The sequence below is a fragment of the Oncorhynchus gorbuscha genome, linkage group LG14, assembly GCF_021184085.1.
Source record: "Oncorhynchus gorbuscha isolate QuinsamMale2020 ecotype Even-year linkage group LG14, OgorEven_v1.0, whole genome shotgun sequence".
NCBI classification, from domain to species: Eukaryota; Metazoa; Chordata; class Actinopteri; order Salmoniformes; family Salmonidae; genus Oncorhynchus; species Oncorhynchus gorbuscha.
Genome location: NC_060186.1, coordinates 3,735,111 through 3,755,110, shown reverse-complemented (window position 1 = coordinate 3,755,110; position 20,000 = coordinate 3,735,111). Strand labels below are relative to the sequence as shown.

Genomic DNA, 20,000 nt, shown 5'->3' with positions numbered 1-20,000 from the left:
CTCCTCTCCTCTCTACAGCAGACAGTACATCTCTGAGTGGAGTGCCAGGCTACTCTCCTCTCTACAGCAGACAGTACATCTCTGAGGGGAGTACCAGACTCCTCTCCTCTCTACAGCAGACAGTAAATCTCTGAGAGGAGTACCAGACTCCTCTGAGGAGAGTGCCAGACTCCTCTGAGGAGAGTGCCAGACTCCTCTCCTCTCTACAACAGACAGTAAATCTCTGAGTGGAGTACCAGGCTCCTCTGAGGAGAGTGCCAAGCCTGACACCACTTCAATGTTAAAGCACATCATTGTTGTAGGCCAGTGCAGTGTTCTTTAGCTTCCTGACACTGAGACTAGAATATCTGAGTCCCAAATTTCACCCTATTTGCTGTATAGAGCACTATTTTTGACCAGAGCCTTATGGGCCCTATGGGTCCTGTTCAAAAGTAGTGCACTGTATAGGGAATAGGGTGTCATTTTGGACACAGACCCAGAATGTGATAAGGAACCTGGAGCTCAGCTTTCTGACATCTGGTTTTGGAGAAGCAATGTGAAATGTCTGTTCTCTTTCCTACTCAGAGGAATATCTGGTGTTTCAGTAGTGTATATCATAAGAGTGGGTCAGGGTGCTCCAGTGTGTCAGGCAGTGGGTCAGGGTGCTCCAGTGTGATGCTCTAGGCAGTGGGTCAGGGTGCTCCAGTGTGATGCTCTAGGCAGTGGGTCAGGGTGCTCCAGTGTGATGCTAGGCAGTGGGTCAGGGTGCTCCAGTGTGATGCTCTAGGCAGTGGGTCAGGGTGTGTCAGGGTGTCTAGGCAGTGTGTCAGGGTGCCAGTGTGAGGGTGCTCAGGGTGCTCCAGTGTGATGCTCTGCTCTAGGCAGTGGCAGGGGTCAGTGGTGCTCCAGTGTGATGCTCTAGGCAGTGGGTCAGGGTGCTCCAGTGTGATGCTCTAGGCAGTGGGTCAGGGTGCTCCAGTGTGATGCTCTAGGCAGTGGGTCAGGGTGCTCCAGTGTGATGCTCTAGGCAGTGGGTAGTGCTCCAGTGTGATGCTCAGGCAGTGTCAGGGTGCTCCAGTGTGATGCTCTAGGCAGTGGGTCAGGGTGCTCCAGTGTGATGCTCTAGGCAGTGGGTCAGGGTGCTCCAGTGTGATGCTCTAGGCAGTGGGTCAGGGTGCTCCAGTGTGATGCTCTCAGTGGGTAGGCAGTGGGTCAGGGTGCTCCAGTGTGATGCTCTAGGCAGTGGGTCAGGGTGCTCCAGTGTGATGCTCTAGGCAGGGCTATTCTCTGTAGAGCAGTGTGTCACTGTGTTAACATGACAACCTTCTGATACAGTAGACCAGACAGGCTCATCACAACGGCCAACAAACTCAAATAAAACAGCCTCTCTTGTCACTAACACTGACGTTGCTGATACATGTTTTTTTTTTTTTTTTGGGGGAGTTCTGTTTTACGATATGTGGTTCTCAGCTAGCTACCCTTAAGACGAACGCACGCTGAGTCACTCTGGGTAAAGTGTAAATGTACGGCTTTAATTCATTCCATTTGTTTTTCATTGATACAAACAGAACCCAGCTTTGGTTTACTTGTTCTGTACGACTCACAGCTGAACATGGAGAAGAAGAAGTAAGAAGTCATTTTCATTACTCAGCCCCCTCAAAGCCAACCTGGTGTCCCTGGAGGAGTTCAAAGGTCAAATGGAGCAACAGGTCGTTGAGACATGTAGTTGTTGACTCTCACCCGATGTCACTAGTTTTAGTTGCCTGATGTAAAGAAACATGTTGTTTACTGTATTGTTGATACTGTAAGGACCCTGTAATTTCACGTAATGCACTATAATGTTGTTTTGACTTGTGTACATGGTTTACTGACGTGCTGCTTATTATACTGATCGATCTCTGTCAGTGATGTCATGTGACTGTCTGTCTGGTTGGTTGTCATGTGACTGCCTGTCTGTCTGTCTGTCTGTCTGTCTGTCTGTCTGTCTGTCTGTCTGTCTGTCTGTCTGTCTGTCTGTCTGTCTGTCTGTCTGTCTGTCTGTCTGTCTGTCTGTCTGTCTGTCTGTCATGTGACTGTCTGTCTGGTTGATGTCATCTGTCTGGTGGATGTCGTCTGTCTGTCTGTCTGTCTGTCTGTCTGTCTGTCTGTCTGTCTGTCTGTCTGTCTGTCTGTCTGTCTGTCCGTCTGTCTGTCTGTCTGGTTGATGTCGTCTGTCTGGTTGATGTCATCTGTCTGTCTGGTTGGTTGTCATGTGACTGTCTGTCTGGTTGGTTGTCATGTGTCTGTCTGTCTGTCTGTCTGTCTGTCTGTCTGTCTGTCTGTCTGTCTGTCTGTCTGTCTGTCTGTCTGTCTGTCTGTCTGTCTGTCTGTCTGTCTGTCTGTCTGTCTGTCTGTCTGTCTGGTTGATGAGAGTTTCTTCAAACCATCAAGCGCTATGATGAAACTGGCCGTCATGAGGACAACCACAGGAATGGAAGACCCAGAGTTACCTCTGCTGCAGAGGATAAGTTCATTAGAGTTTTCCAGCCTCAGAAATGTATTTTATTTGAACAAATATATATTCATATATATATATATACATATATATAGTTGAAGTCGGAAGTTTACATACACTTAGGTTGTAGTCAATTAAACTTGTTTTTCAACCAATCCACAAATGTCTTGTTGACAAACTATAGTTTTGACAAGTTGGTTAGAACATCACCTTTGTGGTTGACACAAGTCATTTTTCCCAAAATAGTTTACAAACAGATTATTTCACTTATAATTCACTGTATCACAATTCAATTGGGTCAGAAGTTTATATACACTTAGTTGACTGTGCCTTTAAACAGCTTGGAAAATTCCAGAAAATGATGTCATGACTTTAGAAGCTTCTGATAGGCTAATTGACAGCATTTAATTCAATTGGAGAGGTACCTGTGGATGTATTTCAAGCCCTACCTTCAAACTCAATGACTCTTTGCTTGAAATCATGGGAAAATCAAAAGAAATCGTAGTAAATTGTAGACCTCCAGAAGTCTGGTTCATCCTTGGGAGCAATTTCCAAACGCCTGAAGGTACCACATTCATCTGTACAAACAATAGTGTGCAAGTATAAACACCATGGGACCACGCAGCCGCCATTCCGCTCAGGAAGGAGACGCATTCTGTCTCCTAGAGATGAACATACTTTGGTGCAAAAAGTGCAAATCAATCCCAGAACAACAGCAAAGGACCTTGTGAAGATGCTGGAGGAAACAGGAACAAAAGTATCTATATCCACAGTAAAACAAGTCTTATATCGACATAACCTGAAATGCCGCTCAGCAAGGAAGAAGCCACTGCTCCAAAACCGCCATAAAAAAGCCAGACTACGGTTTGCAACTGCACATGGGGACAAAGATCGTACTTTTTTGGAGAAATGTATTCTGGTCTGATGAAACAAAAATAGAACTGTTTGGCCACAATGACCATCGTTATGTTTGGAGGAAAAGGGGGAGGCTTGCAAGACGAAGAACACCATCTCAACCGTGAAGCACGGGGGTGGCAGCATCATGTTGTGGGGGTGCTTTACTTCAGGAGGGACTGGTGCACTTCACAAAATAGATGGCATCATGAGGAAAGGAAAAAATGATGTGGATATATTGAAGCAACATCTCAAGACATCAGTCAGGAATTTAAAGCTTGGTTGCAAATGGGTCTTCCAAATGGACAATGACCCCAAGCATACTTCCAAAGTTGTGGCAAAATGGCTTCAGGACAACAAAGTCAAGGTATTGAAGTGACCACCACAAAGCCCTGACCTCAATCCTATAGAAAATGTGTGGGCAGAACTGAAAAAGCGTGTGAGAGCAAGGAGGCCTACAAACCTGACTCAGTTACACCAGCTCTGTCAGGAGGAATGGGCCAAAATTCACCCAACGTATTGTGGGAAGGTTGTGGTAGGCTACCCAAAACGTTTGAACCAAGGTAAACAATTTAAAGGCAATGCTACCAAATACTAATTGAGTGTATGTAAACTTCTGACGCACTGGGAATGTGATGAATGAAATAAAAGCTGAAATAAATCATTCTCTCTACTATTATTCTGACATTTCACATTCTTAAAATAAAGTGGTGATCCTAACTGACCTAAAACAGGGAATATTTACTAGGGTCAAATGTCAGGAATTGTGATAACCTGAGATTAAAGGTATTTGGCTAAGGTGTATATATACTTCCGACTTCAACTGTATATATATATATTTCTCTGTTTATTTATATAAATATATATATATATAAACAGTGTATTCAGAAAGTATTCAGACACCTTGACTTTTTCCACATTTTGTTACGTTACAGACTTATTCTAAAATCAATTTAAAACATTTCTTTTCCTCATTAACCTACACACAATACTCCATAATGACAAACTGATAAGTTTTTAAAAATTGCTAATGTATTAAAAATAAAAACGGAAATGCCTTATTTATATAAGTATTCAGAACCTTTGACTGTAAATTGAGCTCAGGTGGATCCTGTTTCCAGTCATCATCCTTGAGATGTTTCTACAACTTGATTGGAGTCCACCTGTGGTAAATTCAATTGATTGGACTTGATCTGGAAAGGCACACACCTGTATAAGGTCCCAAAGTTGACAGTGCATGTCAGAGCAAAAACCAACCAATGAGGTCGGAGGAAATGTCCGTAGAGCTCCGAGACAGGATTGTGTCGAGGCACAGACCTGGGGAACGGTACCAAAACATGTCTGCAGCATTGAAGGTCCCCAAGAACACATTGGACTATATCATTCTGAAATGGAAGAAGTTTGGAACCATCAAGACTCTTCCTAGTCCTGGCTGCCTGGCCAAACTGAGCAATCGGGCAATCGGGGAAGAAGCAATCGAGCAATCGGGGGAGAAGGGCCTTGTTCAGGGTGGTGACCAAAAACCCGATGGTCACTCTGACAGAGCTTCAGAGTTCCTCTGTGGAGATGGGAGAACCTTCCAGAAGGACAACCATTTCTGCAGCACACCAATTAGGCCTTTATGGTAGAGTGTCCAGACAGAAGGCACTCCTCAGTAAAAGGCACATGACAGCCCGCTTGGAGTTTGCCAAAAGGCACCTAAATGATTCTCAGAACATGAGAAACAAGATTCTCTGGTCTGATGAAACCAAGATTGTAGAGTGGGAGACTAGTCAGGATCGAGGGAAAGATGAATGGAGCAAAGTACAGAGAGATCCTTGATGAAAACCTGCTCAAGACTTCAGACTGGGGTGAAGGTTCACCTTCCAGCAGCACACCAACTCTAAACACACAGCCAAGACAACACACAAGTGGATTGGGGACAAGTCTCTGAATGTTCTTGAGTGGCCCAGCCAGAGCCCGGACTTGAACCCGATCTAACATCTCTAGAGAGACTTGAAAATAGCTGTTCAGCAACGCTCCCCATCCAACCTGACAGAGCTTAAAGAATGGGAGAAACTCCCCAAATACAGGTGTGCCGATTGTAGAGTCATAACTAAGAAGACTTGAGGCTGTAATCACTGCCAAAGGTGCTTCAACAGGTAAAGGGTCTGAATACTTACTTAAATGTGATATTTCATAATGACATATTTCACATGTAATTTTGGGGTATTGGGTGAAGGGGAAAAATGATATAATCCATTTTAGAATAAGTCTGTAACGTAACAACATGTGGAAAAAGTCAAGGTGTCTGAATACTTTCCAAATGCACTGTATATACAGTACTGGTCAAACGTTTGGAAACACCTACTCATTCAAGGGTTTTTCTTTATTTTTACTATTTTCTACATTGTAGAATAAGAGTGAAGACATCAAAACTATGAAAAAACACATATGGAATCATGTAGTAACCAAAAATAGTGTAAAAACAAATCAAAATATATTTTATACTTGAGATTCTTCAAAGTAGCCACACTTTGCCTTGACGACAGCTTTGCACGCTCTTGGCATTCTGTCAACCAGCTTCACCTGGAATGCTTTTCCAAAGGTCTTGTAGCAGTTCCCACGTATACTGAGCACTTGTTGGCTGTTTTTCCTTCACTTTGCGGTCCAACTCATCCCAAACCATCTCAATTGGGTTGAGGTTGGGTAATTGTGGAGGTCGGATCCAAAAATCTCAGATTTGGACTCATCAGACCAAAGGACAGATTTCCATCGGTCTAATGTCCATTGCTCATGTTTCTTGGGTCAAGCAAATCTCTTCTTCTTATTGGTGTCGTTTTTTTAGTGGTTTCTTTGCAGCAATTTGACCATGAAGGTCTGATTCACATAGTCTCCTCTGAACAGTTGATGTTGAGATGTCTGTTACTTGAACTCTATGAAGCATTTATTTGGCTTGTAATTTCTGAGGCTGGTAACTCTAATGAACTTATCCTCTGCAGCAGAGGGAACTCTGAGTCTTCCTTTCCTGTGGTCCTCATGTGAGCCAGTTAACTCTAATGGACTTATCCTCTGCAGCAGAGGTAACTCTGGGTCTCCCTTTCCTGTGGCGGTCCTCATGAGAGACTGGCAACTCTAATGAACTTATCCTCTGCAGCAGAGGGAACTCTGGGTCTTCCATTCCTGTGGCGGTCCCCATGAGAGACTGGTAACTCTAATGAACTGATCCTCTGCAGCAGAGGGAACTCTGGGTCTTCCATTCTGGTGGTTGTCCTCATGAGAGCCGGTTTCATCATAGCGCTTGATGGTTTGAAGAAACGTTTCAGTATTGACTGACCTTCATGTCTTAAAGTAATGATGGACTATCGCTTCTCTTCGCTTATTTGAGCTGTTTTTGCCATAATATGGACTTGGACCAAAATAGTATTATATTGGCTATCTTCTGTATACCACCCCTACCTTGTCACAACACAACTGATTGTCTCAAGCATTATTATAATCTGTCTATTTTACAACTGTATTCTATTGTGTTTCTATTCTGTTCTATTATAATCTGTCTATTTTACAACTGTATTATATTGTGTTTCTATTCTGTTCTATTATAATCTGTTCCAATTCTAACTTCTATTTTACAACTGTATTCTATTGTGTTTCTATTCTGTTCTATTATAATCTGTTCCAATTCTAACTTCTATTTTACAACTGTATTCTATTGTGTTTCTACTATTATAACTGTATTCTATTTTTGATTCTGTTTCTATTCTATTATAAGAATCTGTAGTCTATTGTGTTTCTATTCTGTTCTATTATAATCTGTTCCAATTCTAACTTCTATTTTACAACTGTATTCTATTGATTTGTATTCTAGAATCTCTAATTTGTGTTCAAAGCAAGTAAACAACAACAGTTGCTAAGCAACAACCAATGGCAGAAACACAAGGCGGGGAAAAAGAACTAAGGAATAGCAAGCAACACAAACAATATCTTTGCAGAAGCCTACTGTGGGTGAAACATGCCTGAGGTCATTTTGACCAGCATGGCCCTTTGAGGTGCAATTTCTCAGAACCTTTTTGTCTTTTACGATGTTGATCTCAATGTGCTGCTAGACTGTAAAATACACATATTTAGGAAAAGGTCCGGGAAAGGTGGTTTCAAGGTTTTTATTGAAATGAAGTTATTTCAAATTACAACATTGAAAAAGGTCAGATTGACCGTCTTGCCATTTCCAGTGTTAATAAATAAAGGATAAATAAAAACCACTGTTTTCCCTCAGTGCGGCCTAATGCCTAATACTTCACAGCATTGATGCCAACTGCAACACACACTGAGTAGTCCGCCACACGCTTCTCCTCGCTACACCTCCCCGGATATATGCAAGCCCTAAATCCGTTCCTCATCTCCCCTCGCTGCGCACGCACGCCACGCTCCGATGATGGATGAGTTGAGACGCGGCCGGTGTCGTCACGGTAATGTGATTGATGGGTTAGTGGCAGTGTGAGGGGTGAGCGTTAGGAGGGGCTCTGTATGGAAATAAATGCTGCAGATATGGCCGGTCATTAAAGGTGCTGTTGAGAAGGCGATGTCCCTGTAATGAGGGATATGAGGACTACAGGCGGCAGTGTGTGTGTGTGTGTGTGTGTGTGTGTGTGTGTGTGTGTGTGTGTGTGTGTGTGTGTGTGTGTGTGTGTGTGTGTGTGTGTGTGTGTGTGTGTGTGTGTGTGTGTGTGTGTGTGTGTGTGTGTGTGTGTGAGATATTGGGCAATGCCCTTGGATAATGACAGTGGAAATGAATGGGGAGTAATTAAAGTGGGATGACGAAGATCATGATGGCGATGATGATGATGAAGGATGAGGAGGAGGAGGAGGGTGAACCCAAGGTTAACAGGAAGGGAAGGTGGGAAAGTTTTCAAGATAACGAAGATAATTGTCTGAAGGAGAGGAGAGGACACAAGCTGAATACTGTTTTCAATAGCTAACATTGACTACGTCCCAAATGGCTCCCTATTCCCCGTATAGGGCACTACTTTTGAACAGAGCTCTATGGGCCGTAGTGCACTTCATAGGGCAAAGTGAGCCATTTGGGACATCACCATTGTCGCTGTTCTGTAAATAAGGTCAGGCATGATGTCTCCTCTCTTCTTTGAATCAGACAAGCTGCCAAAATGGTTCAGACACTGCAAAGCGTTTTGAATGGCAGCTCTCAAACTGGCACATAGTATGAGAAGCTCTTTAGAAGGTGTTTGTAGTGATGACAGTATTAACTCTTTAGAAGGTGTTAGTAGTGATGACAGTATTAACTCTAGGTGTTTGTAGTGATGACAGTGTTAACTCTTTAGAAGGTGTTAGTAGTGATGACAGTATTAACTCTTTAGAAGGTGTTTGTAGTGATGACAGTATTAACTCTAGGTGTTTGTAGTGATGACAGTATTAACTCTTTAGAAGGTGTTAGTAGTGATGACAGTATTAACTCTAGGTGTTAGTAGTGATGACAGTATTAACTCTTTAGAAGGTGTTAGTAGTGATGACAGTATTAACTCTAGGTGTTTGTAGTGATGACAGTGTTAACTCTTTAGAAGGTGTTAGTAGTGATGACAGTATTAACTCTTTAGAAGGTGTTTGTAGTGATGACAGTATTAACTCTAGGTGTTTGTAGTGATGACAGTATTAACTCTTTAGAAGGTGTTAGTAGTGATGACAGTATTAACTCTAGGTGTTAGTAGTGATGACAGTATTAACTCTTTAGGTGTTAGTAGTGATGGCAGTATTAACTCTTTAGAAGGTGTTTGTAGTGATGACAGTATTAACTCTTTAGGTGTTAGTAGTGATGACAGTATTAACTCTTTAGAAGGTGTTAGTAGTGATGACAGTATTAACTCTTTAGAAGGTGTTAGTAGTGATGACAGTATTAACTCTTTAGGTGTTAGTAGTGATGACAGTGTTAACTCTTTAGAAGGTGTTAGTAGTGATGACAGTATTAACTCTTTAGGTGTTAGTAGTGATGACAGTATTAACTCTTTAGAAGGTGTTAGTAGTGATGACAGTATTAACTCTTTAGGTGTTAGTAGTGATGACAGTGTTAACTCTTTAGAAGGTGTTAGTAGTGATGACAGTATTAACTCTTTAGGTGTTAGTAGTGATGACAGTATTAACTCTTTAGAAGGTGTTAGTAGTGATGACAGTATTAACTCTTTAGAAGGTGTTAGTAGTGATGACAGTATTAACTCTTTAGAAGGTGTTAGTAGTGATGACAGTATTAACTCTTTAGAAGGTGTTAGTAGTGATGACAGTGTTAACTCTTTAGAAGGTGTTAGTAGTGATGACAGTGTTAACTCTTTAGAAGGTGTTAGTAGTGATGACAGTGTTAACTCTTTAGAAGGTGTTAGTAGTGATGACAGTGTTAACTCTTTAGAAGGTGTTAGTAGTGATGACATTATTAACTCTTTAGAAGGTGTTAGTAGTGATGACAGTATTAACTCTTTAGGTGTTAGTAGTGATGACAGTATTAACTCTTTAGAAGGTGTTAGTAGTGATGACAGTGTTAACTCTTTAGAAGGTGTTTGTAGTGATGACAGTATTAACTCTTTAGAAGGTGTTAGTAGTGATGACAGTGTTAACTCTTTAGAAGGTGTTAGTAGTGATGACAGTATTAACTCTTTAGGTGTTAGTAGTGATGACAGTATTAACTCTTTAGAAGGTGTTAGTAGTGATGACAGTATTAACTATTTAGGTGTTAGTAGTGATGACAGTATTAACTCTTTAGAAGGTGTTAGTAGTGATGACAGTATTAACTCTTTAGAAGGTGTTAGTAGTGATGACAGTATTAATTATTTAGGTGTTAGTAGTGATGACAGTATTAACTCTTTAGGTGTTAGTAGTGATGACAGTATTAACTCTTTAGGTGTTAGTAGTGATGACAGTGTTAGTGGGAAACAGCAGCAGTCTATTCCACATGTCAGTATCAAGGGTAATCAATAGATAGCCCACGTTGTCCTTTAGTATGTCTATATCCTCAGACTTGATGGGTAAGTAGACAGGCTGAGTTATTTCATCTGTATGTAGGGTTAGGAAATGAGGATACAGCTCGTGGAGAGAACATGTTGTATGTCTCTGACTTCATGCTGGACACAGTGTTTCTTTTGGAAACAGTAACGCTGTGTTTCCAAGACAGTTTTCCCCTTGGGCACAATAAAGTGGATCTTATCTTCTGACTGTAACTCCCCACCACTCCACTGGACGTTAGAGAGCCTGTTGTGGCCTCACATCCCAATGAGGATGAACAGGATTCAGTCAGTCAGTAAGACTGTAACTCCCCACCACTCCACTGGGCGTTAGAGAGCCTGTTGTGGCCTCACATCCCAATGAGGATGAACAGGATTCAGTCAGTCAGTAAGACTGTAACTCCCCACCACTCCACTGGGCGTTAGAGAGCCTGTTGTGGCCTCACATCCCAATGAGGATGAACAGGATTCAGTCAGTCAGTAAGACTGTAACTCCCCACCACTCCACTGGACGTTAGAGAGCCTGTTGTGGCCTCACATCCCAATGAGGATGAACAGGATTCAGTCAGTCAGTAAGACTGTAACTCCCCACCACTCCACTGTTGGAGGTGTAGTTACAGACTACCCAGGGTTAAGGTTAAGGTTAGGCTAAGGTTAAGGTTAGGGTTAAGGTTAGGATTAAGGTTAAGGTTAGGCTAAGGTTAAGGTTAGGGTTAGGGTTAGGCTAAGGTTAGGGTTAGGCTAAGGTTAGGGGGTCACTAGTGTAACTCACCACCACTCCACTGTTGGATGTGTAGTTACAGACTACCCAGGGTTAAGGTTAGGGTTAAGGTTAAGGTTAGGCTAAGGTTAAGGTTAGGGTTAGGGTTAGGGTTAGGGTTAGGCTAAGGTTAAGGTTAAGGTTAGGGTTTGGCTAAGGTTAAGGTTAAGGTTAAGGTTATAAGGTTAAGGTTAGGGTTAGGGGGTCACTAGTGTAACTCACCACCAATCCACTGTCAGTGGTCACCTCTCTGTAGGTAAAGTTACAGACGGCCCAGGGTTAAGGTTAGGGTTAGGCTAAGGTTAAGGTTAAGGTTAAGGTTAAGGTTAAGGTTAAGGTTAAGGTTAGGGTTAGGCTAAGGTTAGGGGTTCACTAGTGTAACTCACCACCAATCCACTGTCAGTGGTCACCCCTCTGTAGGTGCAGTTACAGACGGCCCAGGGTTAAGGTTAGGGTTAAGGTTAGGGTTAGGCTAAGGTTAAGGTTAAGGTTAGGGTTAGGGGGTCACTAGTGTAACTTACCACCACTCCACTGTCAGTGGTCACCTCTCTGTAGGTAAAGTTACAGACGGCCCAGGCCAGGTAGTAGGTGGACATACGAGGAGTCCTGGAGAAGTGGTTGGTCACCCAGCCATCATCATCAGAGATGGAGGCCTCTACAGGCATGTTGGAGAGAGAGAGGTAGGATGCATCGTGTCCCAGGCTGACCCGGAACGTGGCCTTGTAGATGGGCTCATCAAAACATGGAAAGGCCTTTCTGGCGTGGGTGGGGGAGAACTGTGTCACCGCCATGTACCTGGAGAGAGGGGGGGAGAAGAGAGAGGGGGAGGGATGGAGAAGAGAGAGGGGAGGGGAGGGAGATAGAAGAGAGAGGGGAGGGATGGAGAAGAGAGAGGGAGGGGAGGGAGATAGAAGAGAGAGGGGAGGGAGGGAGATAGAAGAGAGAGGGAGGGAGGGATAGAGAAGAGAGAGGGGAGGGGAGAGAAGAGAGAGGGAGGGAGGGATAGAGAAGAGAGAGGGGGAGGGAGAGAGAGAGAGGGAGGGAGGGATAGAGAAGAGAGAGGGGGAGGGAGAGAGAAGAGAGAGGGAGGGAGGGAGGGATAGAGAAGAGAGAGGGGGAGGGAGAAGAGAGAGGGGGAGGGATGGAGAAGAGAGAGGGGAGGGATGGAGAAGAGAGAGGGGAGGGATAGAGAAGAGAGAGGGGAGGGAAAGAGAAGAGAGAGGGAGGGAGGGGGATAGAGGGAGGGGGAGGGAGAGGGAGAGAGAGGGGAGGGAGGGAGGGGGAATAGAGGGAGAAGAGAGAGGTTAGGGAGAGAGAAGAGAGAGGGGGAGGGGAGAGAGAAGAGAGAGGGAGGGAGGGGGATAGAGGGGGAGGGAGAGAGAAGAGAGAGGGAGGGAGGGGGGATAGAGGGAGAAAAGAAAGATAGAAGGGGCGGGAGAGGGAGAGAAGAGAGAGGGGAGGGAGAGAGAAGAGAGAGGGGGAGGGAGAGAGAAGAGAGAGGGGGAGGGAGAGAGAAGAGAGAGAGGGGGGGAGAGTGAAGAGGGGGAGGGAGAGAAGAGAGAGAGGGGGATGGAGAGAGGAGAGAGAACAGATTTAGAGAGTAACAGTAAAACAGAGAGATGTAGAGGAGTAAATGGAGAGAGAGAGAGAGAGAGAGAGAGAGAGAGAGAGAGAGAGAGAGAGAGAGAGAGAGAGAGAGAGAGAGAGAGAGAGAGAGAGAGAGAGAGAGAGAGAGAGAGAGAGATGGGGAGAGAGAGATGGGGAAAGAGGGAGGGAGAGAGGGGAGGAGGAGGGGAGGGAGAGGGGACAGGGGGAGAGAGAGCAAAGAGTTAGTTTCACATTAGATTAGGAGATAAAAGGAACCTAATGGCCGAGAGATGTTCTGTACTGAGAAAATAGTCGTTTCATCTTGACTATTGCCTTCTTGTCACCCTGGAAAACGGATGAGCCCTGAGTTCACATTGAAACAGATAGAACCCCTGTTTTGGTTTTACATATCACTGAAAGTGCTCCAGAATCTGTCACAGTGGAGTAAAGGCCGCACCAGGTTGTCTTTGCCCCGAGCAGAACTCGGTGAAGTGAAAGTCTGTTGCTCAGGTTCTCCTTAACAAAGCATTTGTTTGAAAAACAAAAACAAGAAAAAAAGCATCAATTTTAATATTTGTCCCTCTTGAGCTGCCGTAGCAACAACATAACCAGTACACTTCCTCAAAATAGTCAGAATGAATCTAAGAATACTCCAGACATCTGTCATTTTTGCAGAGGAAGTCTTTGCAGAGGAAGCAATTTAAAACATCTAAATGTTTGATGTCTCTGAGGAAGGGGGTAGACACCAAAATGAACAAAAACATCACTAAATGTACAGTATGCACGAACGGTTTCAACTGGGAAGCATACAGTAAGTTTTAGTAATCGCAGAACACGGGTGAAAAGTTTTTCAAATAATTCCCAGTTGGTTGAGAGTTCTTCCTGTGCAAATACACTGACCTATAGTACCAGTCTATAGTGTGGACACAACTACTCATTCCAGGGGTTTTCTTTATTTTTTACTTTTTTCTACATTTTAGAACAACAGTGAAGACATCAAAACTATGAAATAACACACATGGAATCACGTAGTATTCATAGCCTGTAAGTAAGCATTTCACTGTAAGGTCTACTACACCTGTTGTATTCAGCATTTCACTGTAAGGTCTACTACACCTGTTGTATTCAGTATTTCACTGTAAGGTCTACTACACCTGTTGTATTCAGTATTTCACTGTAAGGTCTACTACACCTGTTGTATTCAGCATTTCACTGTAAGGTCTACTACACCTGTTGTATTCAGCATTTCACTGTAAGGTCTACTACACCTGTTGTATTCAGCATTTCACTGTAAGGTCTACTACACCTGTTGTATTCAGCATTTCACTGTAAGGTCTACTACACCTGTTGTATTCAGCATTTCACTGTAAGGTCTACTACACCTGTTGTATTCAGCATTTCACTGTCAGGTCTACTACACCTGTTGTATTCAGCATTTCACTATAAGATCTACTAGAACTGTTGTATTCAGCATTTCACTGTAAGGTCTACTACACCTGTTGTATTCAGCATTTCACTGTAAGGTCTACTACACCTGTTGTATTCAGCATTTCACTGTAAGGTCTACTACACCTGTTGTATTCAGCATTTCACTGTCAGGTCTACTACACCTGTTGTATTCAGCATTTCACTGTAATATCTACTAGAACTGTTGTATTCAGCATTTCACTGTAAGGTCTACTACACCTGTTGTATTCAGCATTTCACTGTAAGGTCTACTACACCTGTTGTATTCAGCATTTCACTGTCAGGTCTACTACACCTGTTGTATTCAGCATTTCACTGTAATATCTACTAGAACTGTTGTATTCAGCATTTCACTGTAAGGTCTACTACACCTGTTGTATTCAGCATTTCACTGTAAGGTCTACTACACCTGTTGTATTCAGCATTTCACTGTAAGGCCTACTACACCTGTTGTTTTCAGCATTTCACTGTAAGGTCTACTACACCTGTTGTATTCAGCATTTCACTGTAAGGCCTACTACACCTGTTGTATTCAGCATTTCACTGTAAGGTCTACTACACCTGTTGTATTCAGCATTTCACTGTAAGATCTATCTGTTGTATTCAGCATTTCACTGTAAGGTCTACTACACCTGTTGTATTCAGCATTTCACTGTAAGATCTATCTGTTGTATTCAGCATTTCACTGTAAGATATACCTGTTGTATTCAGCGCACGTGACAAATAAACTTTGATTTGATTCAGTAATTAAAAAGGTGTTAAAATAAAAAAATATTATAGATTTAAGATTCTTCAAAGCAGCCACGCCTTGATGACAGCTTTGCACACTCTTGGCAACCAGCTTCACCTGGAATGCTTTTACAGCAGTCTTGAAGGAGTTCCCACATATGCTGAGCACTGTTTTTCCTTCACTCTGCGGTCCAACTCATACCAAACCATCTCAATTGGGTTGAGGTTGTGTGATTGTGGAGGCCAGGTCATCTGATGCAGCACCATCACTCTCCTTCTTGGTTAAATATCCCTTACACAGCCTGGAGATGTGTTTTGTTGAAAAACATATGATAGTCCCACTAAGAGCAAACCAGAGAGCAAACCAGATGGGATGGCATATCACTGCAGAATGGTGTGGTAGCCATGCTGGTTATGTGTGCCTTGAATTCTAAATAAATCCCTGACAGTATCACCAGCAAAGCACCCCCACACCATCACACCTCCTCCTTCATGCTTCACGATGGGAACCACACATGTGGAGATCATCCGTTCGCCTACTCTGCGTCTCACAAAGACATGGCGGTTGGAACCAAAAATCTCAACTTTGGACTCATCAGACCAAAGAACACATTTCCACCAGTCTAATGTCCATTGATCGTGTTTCTTGGCCCAAGCAAGTCTCTTCTTATTATTGGTTTCCTTTAGTAGTGGTTTCTTTGCAGCAATTTGACCATGAAGTCCTGATTCACACAGTCTCCTCTGAACAGTTGATGTTGAGATGTGTCAGTTACTTGAACTCTATGAAGCATTTATTTGGCTGTAATTCCTGAGGTTGGCAACTCTAATGAACTGATCCTCTGCAGCAGAGGGAACTCTGGGTCTTCCTTTCCTGTGGTGGTCCTCATGAGAACCAGGTAACTCTAATGAACTTATCCTCGGCAGCAGAGGGAACTCTGGGTCTTCCTTTCCTGTGGTGGTCCTCATGAGAACCAGGTAACTCTAATGAACTTATCCTCTGCAGCAGAGGGAACTCTGGGTCTTCCTTTCCTGTGACGGTCCTCATGAGAGCCAGTTTCATCATAGTGCTTGATGGTTTTATTTGATTTGATTTGATTTGATTTGATTTGATTTGATTTGATTTGATTTTAGCGTCTGCACTTGAAGAAACTTTCAAGGTTCTTGAAATGTTCTGGATTGACTGACCTTCATGTCTTAAAGTAATGATGACTGACTGTTCCTGCCATAATATGGACTAGGTATTTTACTAAATAAGGCTATCTTCTGTATACCACCCCTACCTTGTCACAACACAACTGATTGGCTCAAACTCATTAAGAATAACTTTTATTCTAAATATGAACTTTTAACAAGGTGCACCTGTTAATTGAAATGTATTTCAGGTGACTACCTCATGAAGCTGGTTGAGAGAATGTCAAGAGTGGGCAAAGCTGTCAATGAAAAGGGTGGCTACTGTGAAGAATCTCAAATATATTTTGACATGTTTAAACCTTTTTTGGTTACTACATGATTCCATATGTGTTATTTCATAGTTGTGATGTCTTCAGTATTATTCTACAGTGTAGAAAATAGTAAAAAAATTAAGAATCTATTTGATCAATAATAGCTACTCCTAGCAGCTTCTGCTGTGGAGAAGTCTTGGTTTCACTTGAAAGAAGTCTTGGCTTCATTTGAAAGAAGTCTTGGCTTCATTTGAAAGCCACCCTTCGTAGTGCTACAGCTGGATTGGTGCCCACGTTATAGCGACTCATCGCTACAGAGACATGGTCACAGTAACAATCTCATAAAGTCAGTTATGAACAAATTCTTATTGTCAATGACGGCCTAGGAACAGTGGGTTAAATGCCTGTTCAGGGGCAGAACGACAGGTGTTGTACCTTGTCAGCTCGGGGATTCGAACTTGCAACCTTTCGGTTACTAGTCCAACACTCTAACCACTAGGCTACCATGCCGCCTCTACACTAACCACTAGGCTACCCTGCCGCCTCTACACTCTAACCACTAGGCTACCCTGCCGCCTCTACACTCTAACCACTAGGCTACCCTGCCTCCTCTACACTCTAACCACTAGGCTACCCTGCCACCTCTACACTCTAACCACTAGGCTACCCTGCCGCCTCTACACTCTAACCACTAGGCTACCCTGCCACCTCTACACTCTAACCACTAGGCTACCCTGCCACCTCTACACTCTAACCACTAGGCTACCCTGCCGCCTCTACACTCTAACCACTAGGCTACCCTGCCGCCTCTACACTCTAACCACTAGGCTACCCTGCCACCTCTACACTCTAACCACTAGGCTACCCTGCCACCTCTACACTCTAACCACTAGGCTACCCTGCCACCTCTACACTCTAACCACTAGGCTACCCTGCCGCCTCTACACTCTAACCACTAGGCTACCCTGCCACCTCTACACTCGAACCACTAGGCTACCCTGCCGCCGTTAACTTCCTGTCCTGTAGTCTATTCCAAGACTCCACATAGTCACAGTTAGTGACTAAATTACATTCTAAAAAACAGTCAGAATCTTATGAACAGTATGAGGGTTTTATTTGCTATTTTTACACTTGTTTCCCAAACATTTATTTTTGAATAATTATTTTCCTTATTTTATTATTTTCCTACTTTCCTGTTTCAAAATCTTCCTTGTAATTATCATTCCAGAAACAGAGCCTGAGAGAATAAAGTGCAGCATCAGGAGTTCTGAGAATAGGTCTGGGAGCCTCTTCTCTCAGTTAGATTGGCAGTAGGGTGAGGAGAGGGGGATGTGTGAGTGTGTGTGTGTGTGTGTGTGTGTGTGTGTGTGTGTGTGTGTGTGTGTGTGTGTGTGTGTGTGTGTGTGTGTGTGTGTGTGTGTGTGTGTGTGTGTGTGTGTGTGTGTGTGTGTGTGTGTGTGTGTGTGTCTGAGTGTGTGTGTGTGTGTGTGTGTGTGTGTGTGTGTGTGTGTGTGTGTGTGTGTGTGTGTGTGTGTGTGTGTGTGTGTGTGTGTGTGTGTGTGTGTGTGTGTGTGTGTGTGTGTGTGTGGTTGGAATAGGAAGTTAAGGAGGGGGGATCTGAGTTAACTAAGATGTTATTGATGTCAGTGATTGAAGCAGTGATTTCCAACATCATCCAACACACGGTTTAATAACCAGACAGCTGGATTACAGAGTATCAAAGCATCTCAAACCACTGAGGAGGAGGAGGAGGAGGAAGGAGGGAGGGGGAGGAGACCTGGCCTTTACCTCTACAGGGACCAGACCTCTTTTTCATCCCTCCATCCTCTCTTTCATCAGTCCATCCTCTGCTATGGACAGGGATATAAAGGGAGACCAGCAAGCATCTCTCTCCCTAAACCCTGAGTGCTGGCCTGCTTTCATCATAGAGCCTCTCTAATGTATCCCTGTGTGACTGAAGGCTCTGACTCAGCAAGCATCCCAAATGGCACCCTATTCCCTATATAGTGCACTACTTTAAACCAGAGCCCTTTTCCCTATATAGTGCACTACTTTAGACCAGAGCCCTTTTCCCTATATAGTGCACTACATTAGACCAGAGCCCTATTTCCTATATAGTGCACTACTTTAGACCAGAGCCCTATTCCCTATATAGTGCACTACTTTAGACCAGAGTCCTATTCCCTATATAGTGCACTACTTTAGACCAGAGCCCTATTCCCTATATAGTGCACTACTTTAGACCAGAGCCCTATTCCCTATATAGTGCACTACTTTAGACCAGGGCCCTATTCCCTATATAATGGACTACTTTAGACCAGAGCCCTATTCCCTATATAGTACACTACTTTAGACCAGAGCCCTATTCCCTATATAGTGCACTACTTTAGACCAGAGCCCTATTCCCTATATAGTGCACTACTTTAGACCAGAGCCCTATTCCCTATATAGTGCACTACTTTAGACCAGAGCCCTATTCCCTATATAGTGGACTACTTTAGACCAGAGCCCTATTCCCTATATAGTGCACTACTTTAGACCAGAGCCCTATTCCCTATATAGTGCACTACTTTAGACCAGAGCCCTATTCCCTATATAGTGGACTACTTTAGACCAGAGCCCTATTCCCTATATAGTGCACTACTTTAGACCAGAGCCCTTTTCCCTATATAGTGCACTACTGGCTGACTGAATCACTGGCTGACTGGCTGACTGGCTGACTGATTCCCTGGCTGACTGGCTGACTGGCTGACTGAATCACTGGCTGACTGGCTGACTGGCTGACTGAATCACTGGCTGACTGGCTGACTGGCTGACTGGCTGACTGGCTGACTGGCTAATTGGCTGACTAGCTGACTGGCTGACTGGCTGACTGGCTGACTGAATCACTGGCTGACTGAATCCCTGGCTGACTGGCTGACTGAATCCCTGGCTGACTGGCTGACTGGCTGACTGAATCACTGGCTGACTGGCTGACTGAATCACTGGCTGACTGGCTGACTGAATCCCTGGCTGACTGGCTGACTGGCTGACTGAATCACTGGCTGACTGGCTGACTGAATCACTGGCTGACTGGCTGACTGGCTGACTGGCTGACTAGCTGACTGGCTGACTGGCTGACTGAATGACTGGCTGACTGGCTGACTGAATGACTGGCTGACTGGCCGACTGAATGACTGGCTGACTGGCTGACTGGCTGACTGAATCACTGGCTGACTGGCTGACTGGCTGACTGAATGACTGGCTGACTGGCTAGCTGACTGGCTGACTGGCTGACTGAATCACTGGCTGACTGGCTGACTGAATCACTGGCTGACTGGCTGACTGAATGACAGATTGACTGGCTGACTGAATCACTGGCTGACTGGCTGACTAGCTGACTGAAGGACTGGCTGAACAGCCCTCTGCTTTGCCTTTAGGATGAACCTGGGTAGTCCAACCATAACACCGTAATCCACACAGTTTCTTTACTTAGTGGACGTGACAGCTAGGTAGAGGTTGAGAGAGGGGGGAGAGAGGAGGGAGAGAGGGGAAGAGGTCCTTCAGGGGGCGTTTGGCCTTCCCACGGTGACATTTAAAGGGCTATCGGAATCAGTAGGAGCCTGATAAACTGACAGGCTGATTGGAGATCTGGTGGTGAATCTGGTTTAGCACTGTTAACACTGAGGGAT

General features: G+C 44.0%; 1 protein-coding gene across 1 annotated transcript in view; it reads right to left on the bottom strand.

Moving 5' to 3' along the window:
- Window positions 1–671: 671 nt before the first annotated feature.
- The window catches only part of LOC123995851 (thyrotropin-releasing hormone-degrading ectoenzyme-like), a 46,728-nt gene continuing 27,399 nt past the window's right edge, over window positions 672–20,000 (bottom strand). The window contains exons 2-3 of the mRNA XM_046299531.1: window positions 11,626–11,899; window positions 672–932 (exon numbers count right to left, since the gene is read on the bottom strand). Coding sequence (XP_046155487.1) covers window positions 672–932; window positions 11,626–11,899 — 535 coding nt within the window. The remainder of the gene's footprint in view (window positions 933–11,625; window positions 11,900–20,000) is intronic.